This window comes from Wasmannia auropunctata, unplaced genomic scaffold, assembly GCF_000956235.1.
Source record: "Wasmannia auropunctata unplaced genomic scaffold, wasmannia.A_1.0 LD336053.1, whole genome shotgun sequence".
Classification (NCBI taxonomy): Eukaryota; Metazoa; Arthropoda; class Insecta; order Hymenoptera; family Formicidae; genus Wasmannia; species Wasmannia auropunctata.
Window position 1 is genome coordinate 6630627 of NW_012026837.1, and position 14545 is coordinate 6645171.

Sequence of the window (14545 nt, forward strand, 5' to 3'; positions counted from 1 at the left end):
ATTTTATTAAAAAAATAAAAAATTATACAAAGAATCTTGTTTTTCAAGAGAAAATTAAATGAAACCTAATTGCAAAGATTATGCATTCAATGTAATATATACATTACAGAATAATTCCTATCAGTTCTCTGTAAATTTGTTTAATGCTCAGGATTTTTTCATTGTTTGACATTCATTCTTGATTATAATTGAAAACTAATAAAATTTGCACTCAAGCTCTTTTACTGTGTTGAATAAATTAAAAAAAATTTCCTTAGTATAAATCACAAAAGAATAAGCATGCATGTCACACATAGATCATTCAATATATCAGGAGCGCTTTTTTAAGGGATACTTATATGGAAAGGTCTAGCATCTCCCTTACACTTTAATTTACAATATTCTTAAGGCTAATCTACATTTAACTCTAATGATAGTCAAAACTTGTGACCCTTAGTTTTTAAAAGGCAATGCATCATCCAAAAAATCAACATATAATACATATATTTATCGGGAAGTTATGGCGATTATGTAATATTATATAACTTTTTTTTACGGATGCAACGAAATCATCGTATCTAGTCTTGTCCGCAAAATAATTCCCACATCATTGAATATTACAATTCGGACTCTGATTTTCGTCGCATAGATCGCATTATCATTGAACATGGAATGTATCGTAATCGGTCGATTAGCATGTCCGTGAAAAAATATCTGTCTTCTTCATCTATGGCAAAATTGTGCATCAACTTTGTGTATTTCATATATGTTTGGTGTACACATTATAGAAAAAGCAATTGATAATGTCGAAAAAACTCAAAATTTATGAATTATTTATTCCTAAACAGTTTCGTAATAAGTGAATTATGCGGATAATAAATAAAAAGTTCCAAGTTTTGCTAACAACTACATGATTGATTTTGAAGTTGTATAGCATTAAGCGTTTATAGTTTAATTTAATTCTGTAGATTAATTTGTAATCTATTTCCTAAGAGAGAGAAACTTACAGTTAAAATATTCGTAAATATTCCAAAATGAATTTAATTGCTTTAAAAGAGTGAATTGCTTAGAAAGAGATATGTAACAGAACACATAAATTTTGCTTCAGTCGGCTGCGTTGAATCCCTTTAAATAGTTTAATTATCTGTTTAGAAGGATGATTTAATTGCTACGATTGATTGCAATTTTCACAATTTTTCGAGTAACAATTTAATCACAAAATTTACTCGATCTGTTCTAATTACTCATATCATGTGATTTAGACAAACGATGGTGCGGATCACTTTGTTCATTCATGCTTGACGATGAATTCAGTACAGATTAACTGAATAATTACGATAATTTGTATTAGCTCGTGCGATTCAGTAGTATACATATAATTTTGTTAATAAATTCCGTCATCAACAATATCGCGCGTATTTTGCCACGCGATGGTCTAAACGACCATTAACAGTAAATAGACATGGTGCGCTTACAATGCGCATCTTCATGAAATTTTATTTTATTTTATGTAGATTATTTATATGTGTACTCTTGCCAACGTTAAATACATCAAAGAAAGGCGGGCGTGACATAGAATTTTATATAAGAAGATCCAAGATCATCATAGTACTGTTCAAGATTGTTTCGCAAACTGCTATTCTGGTTACTTTTGAATCGAACACGATTCTGTTTCTACTTCCTGAGAGGATGCCACATAGCGACTGGACGTCGCAAGGCCGTTAACATCTGTCTCCAATGAGCCAATGCTTTTCCCGTCGAGGTAGATCCTACAATGATGTGCCCTACGGAGTACGCCTTTGGATTTGTTCCTTGGTCTCCGTTCAATTCCGCCACCGTCAGTCTCAACTGTATAGTCTAACAAAAATAATTACATTTAATGCCATTCTCAGAGAAAAAGGATAACCAGGCAAAAATTGTATGTTAAAAATTGGCTCGTATTTTGGATTAGAACAAAATAGAAATTAGAGGAAATAAAGGCTAAAACGAACAAAGAAAAATGTTGCATATAATTATATTATTTTATTCGATAATATTAAAGCGGAACGTTTCAACTTTACTAACAATAAGTCTTCTTCAGCCACAAATTCGAAATTTCTAATTATAATCAATTATTGAGTCATCCGGAAAGTTTTCACTCACGGGGACAGGTTCAAATGATCATGTACAATACTTTTTGCAATTTATAATTTCTCTGCCAGTTCTTGTACTGTATAACGAGGATTTTCAGCGATGCTCTATCAGTAAATCATCATCAACAATGCAAGAACGTCCAGATCGCGCTTCGTTTTTGAGAATAAAATCACTTTGCTGAAATTTCACAAACCCCCTCCGAATTGTATCATCAAACAGTACCTTGTCCGTAGATTTTACAAATTTTACGCGCTGTCTCGTATACATTCTTGCCCTTTCTGAAGTAGAAAAGTATAATATTGCAAAAATGTTGTTTCTGATTCTCCATCTTTCAGGCACTATAGAATCGAATATACTGAACATATTGTTACGTCCGGGGTGGTGGAACCCTCGCGTTCACGCACTCGTTCGCGTATCGTTCGCGCTTCCGCACTCGCGTTCGCGCACGCGCACCGGAAGACCGCGGGAAAATAAGAGGAACACTAATTAAGAACAAGGAACACTCTTTATTATTATAACTGTGAACAGAACGTAACGAATGAATAGAGCGGGTCGAAGCACGTCAGTACGGAATGACAGCTCGTCCCAAAATCTAAAAGCGTCCGTTTGACATCGGCCGGCTCATTGTTAGGGAAACGCGCTTCGCAGCTTCTCGCAATCGGTAGTTTGCCTCGACTCGCTCAAGATCGAACGGCGCGGGCATAACAATATGCCATTATGTAATAAACGCATTGTTTAAACAAAAGACTGCTCTTTCTTATCAATCTGAAGTTTAAGTTTTCTCATTCAGAATTAGTGCAAAATTCAAACTGGTATCCGTGCAGATATGAGGAAACTGCAGAACTTTCCGGATGACTCGGCCAATACATTAATCTTGCAATTAGTCGGAAAATACATAACATTTCTCTTCGGGTGTGAGTTATAGTTCTATACTATATAACCCACACCAGAAAAGAAACGTTCTCCTCTAATATTATCAAATAAAATTATATAATTATATGCAACATCTTTCTTTGCTCGTTTTATTGGCCTTTATTTCCTCTAGCTTCTAACTATAACCAGGTAAATTTATGTAGAAAACAGATTTATCGAGAACTATAATATTTATAAAAAATTTAGTAAAATATCTATCTGTTAAATAAATATTATTGAATAAAAAATGTCTCTCATTAACTAATTAATTCGAAAGCTTACTTAATTTCAACAATTCTTATCTAAATACTACTTTTGGAAATTAAATCTTTACTAGAATAAATATCTTTATTACGATTGTTGTTATTGAGAAAAATAGAAATTTAATTTAAAACCTGTAAAGCGTGCGCTGGCACACTGAATATTATCGCCTCGTTGAAGATCGGACTTTTCTCGCCTTTCTTTACGGATGTCTTTTTCTTGTGCATCTTTTTTCCTTGTTGTAGCAGATATACCTTGGTGAAAAATCATTTAAATGTCTTTTAAAATCCGCTTATCGAAATATACAAATGAAAGAGCGATGCTTAAATTACCTTAACGAAGAAATCACCCGGAGATGAATTCGCTCCGTGCAAGTTGCGCGCTTTAACGACTACAAGGGTGAGTCTCTCTGCCGTTGGCAAGTAACTGAGAGAGAACATTAACTCTCCTAAATGCGGAGTGGGTAAGGCAGGACCACTAAGTGCTAGCCAAGTCGTAGCTGGCGGCCTCGCTGCGGGGCCGAGCTTCAAACTGGCTTCGCCGATTAAAGACGCGCCACCACCGATGTTAGAGTCATCAGAAAATACCTGAGTAATGAAAAAAAGGAATTTATTTTAATTTATGTCTTAAATTATTATAGATTGATGTTTGATAGAAAAATAAATTGATTCGTTTAGTTGATCATTCATAATACTCAAATAGAGACTATGCGATAAGAAATCAATAGCGAAGACTACCTCAACAAGAAGTGTTTTGCCTGTTGGGCCGCCATCGAGAGGAAATAAAAATTTTTCCTGATAACTAGGCGATGGACATCCCCTATAAATTCTCGTTTGCACATGGGTTTGCCTGTCGGGTAGTAAACACACCCTACAAAGAAAAAATAGTTTTATATAGGATCCAATAATTCTTATGACAACACTCATGTGCAAATAGAGCTATTATATTTAAACTTTGATCTAAATCGAAAAGTCCTGTACTATTTTGCAATTTTCACAATAGTTATAACGAAAAATTAATTTATCACAGGACATTCCGACTCAATCTGCACACGAGCCACACGTTGTCACGCGAGGATACTCTGTATACATATATGCATTAAGATTTTTCAATTAATTAAATTATAATCTGAAAGTTGTCTTAAATTCTTTTTTTTTTTCTAAAAAAAGTTCTAAAAAATTACAAAGTATCAAATTACAAGATGACAAATTTCGTCCATTTTTTAGACCTGGAATTTCAAACTTTTTTATGGCAAATAGTACTATTAGATGAAACATTAATCCCAGTAAAATTTCAAGATGAGCATAGGCACGGTTCCAGAGATACAAAGGAGTGGAAGTGATGATTTCTAGTCAGGGTGTATTGCATAAGGAAGAATGCGTGGCTGAAGTTTATTGGTAATATTGAGGGTATATTCTGTCGAATGGATCATCTACGATTCATTATTCAGAGAACGATCTACTATTCACCGCTATTTCATTTATTGAGGGGACGTGCTTTATAAAGCACCCTGAAAATACATTCCATATTAATCACTGACCAAATTCAATTACCGAGGAAGTACTCAAATTGAAAGATATTTTTTCATATCTTGACGATCATTGATTCTTCAATAAAGCAATGCCTTTCACTAAATGTTTAGGTTGTAATGATCAAAAAAGATCGAAAAATGATAAGTTTTTCTATCGAAGATACATCGAATTTGTTGATGATGGTTAACAATTTACGGAAAAATAATCCGAAGAAACGAAAATTACAAGAATTGAACCACATTCCATCACAGAGTAAAATATGCAAAAACTGTTACCAACTTAGTAATCGATCAAAAATTATCTCAAGATCACAGATGGATGATGATCCAGATACACCTGATCTCTCGATTTATTGTCAAAGTTAATTCTCATTCAAGATGCACTTTTAGCTGCAAAAACCCTCCAATCTGTGAGAGGCAAAAGGACTCATAGTAGAAAAGCATCCCGATCCGTGAGAAGCGGCGTCAAGTGTTCTTCAACTCCATCTATCTCGGGGAATTTTCATGCTAGAAGAAAACTAATGTTATTTTTTAATCCGGCATAAAAAAATCCATAAGAAACGATATGTTTCACTTCGTTAAAATATATATTTTATTCCTTGATATGGACACTTGAAGAGTTTCGTGTACTTTTATGGGTTATGAGAAATCATCACTTTCACCCCTTCATATCTCCGGAACCGTGCCTGTGCTTATCTTAAAATTTCTCTAGGATTAATGTTACATCATATAGTACTATTTGGCATAAAAAAAAGTTTGAAATTTGAAGTCCAAAAAATGGGCGAAAAAGCAGGTCTTTTTGCCATCACTCTTTGCTATTAATTTATTAAAGAATGTCATAAAAAATATCATAATATATATATATATATATATATATATATATACACGCTAAAGTTTATACAGAATGAGCCAGAATATGGATAGTAACAACCAAAGAAAATTATTCTACATGCAAAATATTAATTGTCATTTTCGAGATAATCAATCGAGTTTGAAAATTTCTCGAGTATGTGTGCACTTCTCTAACTCTCGATTCGACTTAAAACGGATTTATTATACGCAAATACGTTAATAATATTATAAACAATACTTAATTTATAACATATTTTAGCAATTTCAACAATTACATTTATTAAATTGATAAATTGTTGAAATTGTTGTCTCCGTTATTAAATGTATATAAATTGTTATTTAATGAATCAAAAAAGTGTGCCAGTTCGAAAAGGAAGTATTTTAAACTTTTACTTGTTCAAATATTTTTAAATAATTTTTAATAAATGTAATTAAGTGATTAATAAAACTGTTAAAGTACATTATAAATTATTATTATTCATAACATTACTAACGTAGTTGCGTAATGAAATCCATTAAGTCGGGAATTAAACTTTAGTGCATTCAATATATTTTCAAGTTCAATTAGTTCCAAAAAGAAGTCTAGACTTCTTTTTAGACAATATTGTACAAACAAATTTTATTCCACGTTTCCAACTTATTTTTGCTTGTAAAATAATTTTATTTCGTTTTTTCGATTGTATCACCCGTCCTGGCTTCTATCAAACTCTCCAGATATAACAATAATAACAGAAACTAGAGCGATATGATAATATAATAAATAAATTTTAAAAAATATTTTTAAATCCAACAGTATTCTATTTCTGCTAAATGATAATGTATTAATACTAATAGGCAAAGGAAATGTTTACCTAACAAAAGTATCTTGCGCAGGAGAACCGTCAGTACCAATCAGATCCCTGGCTTCCAAGACGCTTACAGCTAGATCGCCTTCGCAGTCGCTTCCACGACCACCCCATCTCTCATATTCGAGTCCAACACAGATATGACCTACGATGGGCGTCTCTTCCAAATCGTTTAAGTTGACGCTAGTATCGGAACATACGCTCTCACAACTGATCGCTCTTTTTAAAGTGGATTCATCAGGCGGTGGTTCCGGCTCGGGACCTAGTGAACTTCGACGATTTCCCGATCTGACGTTATTGAAATCATTTATCGCGTAACCTAAATATGACTCCTCCAGACTCTAAGAATCACAAATGATAAACTTCTTATTTTATATTGCTTGTGAAGTGATTTGTCATATTTTTAAGAAAATGTTATTGCCTGTGAAAGTCGTCTCTGCAATTGTACCTCCTCTAAAGCAGCATAGAGTTCCTGGCTATTCCTTCTCCTACAAAAGTAAATTGTGCAAACATTTATATATTTACATACACCCCCTCCCCATACACATGCATACATACATATTAAAATTTTACGATTAAAAGATATAAATTACAATCTAAATGACATTGCGCTATTTTTTACGAGTATGAGAATGTCTATACCTTGAGGAATCGGCAGCATCAAGTTCTACAAATTCGTGAATACCATTCAGTCTTTCTATACTTTTACGTCTTTGTTCGAGACTATTAAAAATATCCTAGAAAGTGTTATAATTTTGATTAAGAAAGATATGTTATGCTATCAAATATTTCTTACAGTCACAATATAAGTTTCTTTTTAATCGAAAATATATACCTCTGACGTTCGGGTAAAACTTGGATCTGAAAAATAAGACTCGTGATTGTGATCTTTAAGCAACAAGGGAGACGACGGTGGATCTTGTAAACTATTGTATACCTATAAATAAAACAAACAAAAATTAAAAACAATTAGGAATAAAGAAGAATAAGTATTATTGATGTTATATGAAATAAAAATTATGAAAGTAAAGTCGTACTTCTTGTGCCGTTCTGTGAGCTTCAAGATTTAATTCAGGACTATAAAGATCAGAACTCCGTCTCGAGCCGTCGAGACCAGTCAGGTCTGGATCTGTCTCCGCATAAATATCTCGCATATCTTGTAAGTATTCAACATCCTGTAAATGATCTTCAGTGCTATCATTCATAAACGATGGTGATGTCGATGGAAATGCAAGTCGCTGTACTTGCTGCGCTGAGGATAGTACCGAACTATGAACAAAGAAATGTAACATATTATAATTCAAGAGAAAAATCAGTGAAAATGTTTTCTAAAATTGATTAAATATTTTAAAAAATTATAATATTTAGTTGGTATCACATTCTATTTGTATTGTGTATTTCTTTAATTGAAAAAATTTAAATTAATGTTTTAATGTGAAAAAAATTTTAATAATGCATACTAACAGATTAATGTTTATAATAGAAAAGACAAAAATTATGGGTATATTGCATTTTTGATTATTTTATATACAAAATGTTAAAAATTTATTTGCTTTTATTTTAAATATATTTGATTTTTAATTATTTACTTATAAAATTCCGAAGCATCTATGTAGCTCTGCGAGGTAACTGATCTGAGCGCGCTGAAGATTCTCTCGCCGGTTGTCGGACTCTTTTTTGTAATCTTCTGAGATAAGTCCGGGGGTGCAGGTGGCGGCGGTATCGGACTCAGGGCAGACTCGCTCGCAATTTTCGTCTCATCCACCATCGAGTCTTGAATTGCGTTTGCGAATAGTATCGATTCACGATTTGAGCGTGCCTGAAGCTCATTCATGGATTCGTAGACAGGAAGATCGGGCAGGCTCTGAATGTATTGCGAGACTCGCTGAAGATCATGCGACTTGGACAGGTCGCTGTGAAACATGTAGGAATCGATATCTTCTTGATGGCCGGAAGTACTCTTGAACGGAGTCATCTCGATGTTCTGCATATCGCTATTTTTTCGGTTAAGATCGCCGTTCAGTTCCTCGCTATTCTGAAGCATCTTGGAGATAGTCTGCGGCCCGTACATCGACTCCATGATCATTTGGTTAGCTGCATTTGATGAATTCGTCGTGCTGAAGCTATCCGAGAACCCTCTGGATTCATTCCTCCCGTATGGTCGCGCGACGTGATTCCTCTGGACGATCTCGTAGCTGCCGTAACTTCTATTGACCTCCTCGTCGCTTAACTTGTCATGACGATTATCTAGGGGTGCGCTTATACCGTATCTGAGCCACGCCGGCTCTTTGGAAGAAGGAGGCTCAAATTGCCTGTAAAATTGACGTAAAAAGATCAAATAGAGACAGCTTTATAGTTTTAGCCTTTCCGATCTAACTATGTAAATAAATTAGTATATTCGGGAAAAATATTGTTTATCAAAAGCTTTCATATTGTACCTGATTAATCTAGAATCTACATGGTTCTGACTAGAATAAGGTGTCATTTGAATGCTTTCCGTTATCGTATTCGCAGGACCATTGTCAAATATGAAGGAACGCTCGATCGACTGGAAAGGGTCGCGATTCTTCGGTGGTTCGCTCTGAAAGAGAAACACGGACGGACCGGGGGCTCTCGATCGTATCGACCCTCTTTGCATCGACGGTGGTGGCGTCAACGGACCCGAGTTGGTTTCGTGCATCCTGATATAGTCGACAGTACTCGACGTCTGAAGCGGCGACGGCCTCGGACGAGCGGTCGACCGTGGTTGAGGAGCGGGCCTTAATGGTTGAGGTGGTATCGTGCTGCCACCGAGGGGCGGATGTAGATCCCTGTCGACAGCCTCAAATCTGTATGTAACAGTATGAAGGTGTAATATATCTTTCTTTTATATGTGTAATAGTATACTATATTTTAACTTGATTTATAGTCAATAAATTTGATTTAATTCAATGTTATTATGTTATAAAAAACACAAGTGCAAAATATACAATTGCAAGACTTTCTTTATTTTCGTGTCAAGAATTTTAATATTATTTTTAATATTATATTTTAAATTAACGTTTTCAGTCAATTAGTCTCAATTAATTGTATTTATAATGTGTAAAGAATGTTATAATTTGGTTTAAATTAATTTATTGTATGCGAATATTATAAAATTGTATGTAATTGTTTAATCGATTGCACATGTACCTGGTAAAGGCGCCTTGTGCATCTAATCGAAGATCGCTATCACTATGCAAGAGATGTTGAGAGGAATTCCCAGTCTGGCGATATAGACCTGGTATTGTCTGGGCAGTTGGATGCTGAGCCTTTACTAATCCAACCTTTAAATAATATATTATAATTGGGCATAACTTAAAATAATAGACTATAATAATATAAGGCCGTAAAAGAAATTTTAATTCTGGATAAGTATTTCGCATTCTTGCTCTTTAAAATATTAAAACATAACGATTATAGTTTCTTTTTCACAACACAATTATGAAATTGAAGAAGAAAATTCTGCATATGAAAGTATTAAAGTAGAGCTAGCTATCAAAAAATCAATAGTTTATAAGAGATATTGTATTTTGGCATACTTTATAATAAAATATAAAATATCTCGTGTAAACTATTAATTTTTTAATAACTGTATGTACTTTAATACTATTATGCATAGAATAATGAGAATTAATTAATATATAGAAAACGCATAATTACTTTTCAAAAAAATAATACAATTTGTAATATATGGTTATATATCCTTTTTGGAAAGCATACACAATTCCGTGTTTTCTATATATTAATTGAATAATTCATCTCATTATTCAGATCGTACAACTTTTGTCTGAAACATTCTTTTGTGAAAGACTAGGGAAAAAAATATGTATTTAGTTAGGAACATTAAAATTCCACTCTGTATGCATACTGTATATACACTGTGTATACAGATGAATTTTTTGGAATTTTAATATTTTAAAAAAAGATTATAATTTAAAAAATTTTAAAATTTTAAAATTTACAAAAAAAAGAGGAAATTTAACCAAGACATCACTCATGTCTAAAATTGAAACGATGTCTTTAAGATATTCTTTAGACATAATTTTGTTAGATATGATAATAGACATGTCTAAAAAATATCTTAATCGCGTTTTTAAGATTGTCTTAAGATCGAGAAGTTTTATGTTCTAATTTTAGACGTATCAATATTACCAGTAAGATATTTTTCAAAAATTTTTATAAATTTAAAGTATAAAACTTTTTAAAAATATAACATAAGATATTACACAAGAATTTTCGCCAGGAGAAATCCAAATATAATTTAATTCGTATTTTGAAATATTTTACCTTTTCTTCCCGCGGTGCCCAAAGCCAGGAAAGCCTCTGTCTCCATTCCTCACAAACGCTCCAGAAATTCCTGGTGTCAAATTGCCATCCAATGCAATATCTGCGGAATTGACGCGATTACAGAAGCTAAACGCTAATTATGCTGCATGATCATGAGGTAACGTGTTTGAAACGCAAAAATATCAGACATGTTTTTGTAAAATAAAATAGAACTGTTAAAAATAAAATTAATAATTGATTTGTTTATGAGACATTGCTTTGATTGCTGTTTGTTGTAATTTAAATAAATTTGTCAAAACAATTTAATAATAAAATTATACTTTACAAGTAAATTGTAAATTATATATATGTGTATTTTTAATCTATAAATAATTTTTGTATGTATTATAAATAATGTTGAATAAATTATACTTTCTAATTTCTTATATCTTCTGTACATCTTTTTGTTAGAATTCTTTTATAAAATGCTTTGTTATAGAATTCTTTTAACACACGTATACATATTAAGCATAAGTTCAAGCTTTCTACATTAATTAAATAAATTATTTCATTCATTTTTCCACACATTTTTTAACTGCGTTTGCTACATTATGTAATTCTATAGAGTAATTAAATTATTTGGATGCTTATAGAAATTTAACATTATTCATGCTCAAATTTCATTATTTTCATAATACACTTTTAAGTAAAACGAAAATTTAATTTATTATTAGAGGAGGAAGAATAAATGAAATTCGAACAAACACCAAATTGTTAGTGTAATAATTATTCGTTAAATAATGATTTCATCTGTTGCACACATTAACGTGTCTTCTACAGATATACATATAAATAATCTTAAAAAACACGGTAATGTCTTGCAATAAATTTCGAACACATAGCGCGAGACATAGCCTCGTGAATCTATATGTACGAGCAAGCCAGCATTAAAAAATGATCTAAAAGATTATTTATTAGATTTATTTATTTAAAAAATAGCTAGATTGAGTTTTTATTAAGCTCAATCAATAGTTTGGATTTAATTTATGTAATAAAAATATCCTGATTATACTTATACTTAATATCATACTTATTAATTTATCATTTATTATATTTATTTAAACACATTTCTTTTCAAATATCAAAAATTTGCTTCTAAACATATTTGGAGAAAAAATAATACTCTAATTTTTTAATATCTTTTTATTATATTTATATAACATAATTTATGCAAAAAGATAAATCATTATAATATAATAACCATGATATGTACATTATATGATTGATCACAAAACCATTTTATGAAATTTAAAATTTAAAGTAAAATTAGAAACAGAATTGTATGTATTGTGCAATACTGAAACCATTTTTTAAATTAAGTGCTTGTTAGTTAAAAATGTAAATATATAATAATATAATGACAAAAGATTTTTATTACAACTTTTTATATTATTTTACACAGATTTTTTAATAGTATATAGATATAAATACAATAAAAATATATTTGATTTTACTGACAATTATAAATTGGTGTTAGTTTTTGAGATCAAATCTTTTATGTGGAGAAAGGAGGGAGGCTCATGTGTTTGGTGTCTTCTTACCTTTTTCATGTTTTTATGTCAACAATTATAAACAAAGAAGAAAATATCAAAAATTATCAAATTGAGGACTAAGAATGGCATTTATAATTATTTTTTATGAATTGATAATTTTTTTATTACATATAATTTAGAGATGTGCGAATAGTTCGAATTCGAATCAAATCGAATCTGCAAGATTCGAAATCGAATAGTTCGACAATTTCGAATCATCAATGGTTCGATTTCGAATCGATCGCCTATTTTATTTAATTCATTTACATTTCCGGCACGACCAATTATTCTTATCTAATAAATAAGTATTTTTGATATATGTAATGTATTCATATAGATTAATAAAATATTCGAAAGCATACTAACTATTCGTGTACACACATATTATTAATATTTTCTAGTTCAAAATGTCACGTAAGATCATGATCCTTTGTAATGAGATGTAAATCGAAAACAGGTCTTCAGTTTGTTTAAATCATTGCGTAAAATAATGTAAATCATAAATTTTGATATTTATTACGTTTAAAATAACATGTAATGTTAATCCAGGAAAATTGGATTTAGATTCGATTCGTATTCAAATTAAAGGGATTCGATTCGATTCGATTCGATTTCGAACATGTTATAAAAAATTCGATTCGACCATGCAAATGCTTGATTCGCACATCTTTAATATATTTACTATATGCTACATGTGTAAATGAATATTTCTCTATATTTTCTCAAAATCGTGAATATGATTTGTGAATCTCAATCAAAAATTTTATTTTAATAATTGGATTGATATTATTAGGAGCTTATTTTAAGTGTTATATTAAAATTATTATTGTTACCTTTTGCAAACGACAAATGTGACGCCAACAGTGATAACGATCAGAACTATTCCAAGTCCGGTAAGAACCCAACCCATACTTAGTTTTGAATGCTAAATGCGAAAGATTCTACAAGACCTGTAAAACCTGAAACACGCAAATTTATAAAATTAATATTTTAATCGCATTACAGAACTAGTAAATAATGAAAAAATGTAAAATATATTACAGCCTTTGGGAGCTAGCTAATACGGATGTTGGTGTATATTAATTTTTACTGAGCGCCGCATATTTGTCGGACTTGAAAACATAGCTTATACATATTACGTAAGGCCGGAATCCACTTGTAACAATTAAATTGACTAGCAATTTAATCTCTTTCTCAGGCTGCGTAAATTCAAATAATTTTTAAAAGAGCTCCCGAGAATGTCATATATGTATAGTACAGTAAAAGCCTATGGCTAGCTAACACGGATGCTGGTGTGTATTAATTTTTACAATATCCAGCCATACGCGAACTGCGCGCCGCATATTCGTCGGACTTGAAAACACAGCTTACATAAAGCTGGAAATCCACTTATAACAATTAAATTAACTTATAGCAATTTAATCTCTTTAATGCTAATGTGCATCATATAAAAAAGTGTGTATTTTTTATTTAACTGATATTCATTTGCAACTATAAAAATATTTAGGTTTTGTTAGTAATCAACACAGTGTGTGTGTATATGTATGTATATACATATATACATACACATGTATACATATATGTACAAGTGTGTACAACATTGATATAAAGTGTATAAAAATTTCACAAATTTTTAATAAAAAAATATTTATATAGCAAATGCTCTCTACTTCTTTGAAGTGTATAAAGTGAGAATGTTTAATTAATTAATTAATTTTAATAATGAATATGCATAATTGCGATTAATAAATTGCAAGTTTAAAAGAGTATTAAAGTTTGAACACAATCAAAAATATATGTAGAGAAGCCACATATTGGCAAAATAATACCTTTACTTTTATTTGATACTCTTTTTTTGTAATTTGTTAGTGGGAACAACGATGGCAATTAATGGTAAGATTTTAGCTTTTAAGAAGAAAGCAAAAGAAAGGAGGGGTGTCAATAAGGCCGTTTTTTGGACCACGTCAGAATCGCTCCAAACTGTGGTATTTTCTTCCTACCGATGTAGCTCACAACCTCCTAGAACCGTTTGCTGTCCGAGCAATTAGAGTCTGAGAACGGGCAACTTGAAATCTCAAAAATCAATGGAGTTTTCACATGGTGGTAGTGCCGGTCTCATTTCAGCATGTCATTGTTGAGCTTCCATCACCATA

The 14545-nt window shown here is 31.5% G+C and overlaps 1 protein-coding gene across 4 annotated transcripts in view; it reads right to left on the reverse strand.

The window, feature by feature from the left end:
* Window positions 1-204: 204 nt before the first annotated feature.
* LOC105451268 overlaps window positions 205-14545 on the reverse strand; it is a 127748-nt gene continuing 113407 nt past the window's right edge. For 3 of the 4 annotated variants that reach the window (XM_011691632.1, XM_011691631.1, XM_011691633.1), the window contains exons 2-15: window positions 13226-13351; window positions 10822-10921; window positions 9685-9818; window positions 8952-9341; window positions 8103-8825; window positions 7551-7782; window positions 7349-7450; window positions 7156-7250; window positions 6935-7001; window positions 6520-6854; window positions 4023-4155; window positions 3618-3872; window positions 3420-3539; window positions 205-1836 (exon numbers count right to left, since the gene is read on the reverse strand). In XM_011691632.1, the coding sequence (XP_011689934.1) occupies window positions 1654-1836; window positions 3420-3539; window positions 3618-3872; window positions 4023-4155; window positions 6520-6854; window positions 6935-7001; window positions 7156-7250; window positions 7349-7450; window positions 7551-7782; window positions 8103-8825; window positions 8952-9341; window positions 9685-9818; window positions 10822-10921; window positions 13226-13302 (2946 nt within the window). In that variant the 5' untranslated portion in view covers window positions 13303-13351 and the 3' untranslated portion in view covers window positions 205-1653. The remainder of the gene's footprint in view (window positions 1837-3419; window positions 3540-3617; window positions 3873-4022; window positions 4156-6519; window positions 6855-6934; window positions 7002-7155; window positions 7251-7348; window positions 7451-7550; window positions 7783-8102; window positions 8826-8951; window positions 9342-9684; window positions 9819-10821; window positions 10922-13225; window positions 13352-14545) is intronic. The other variant, XM_011691634.1, reaches the window with a different exon arrangement.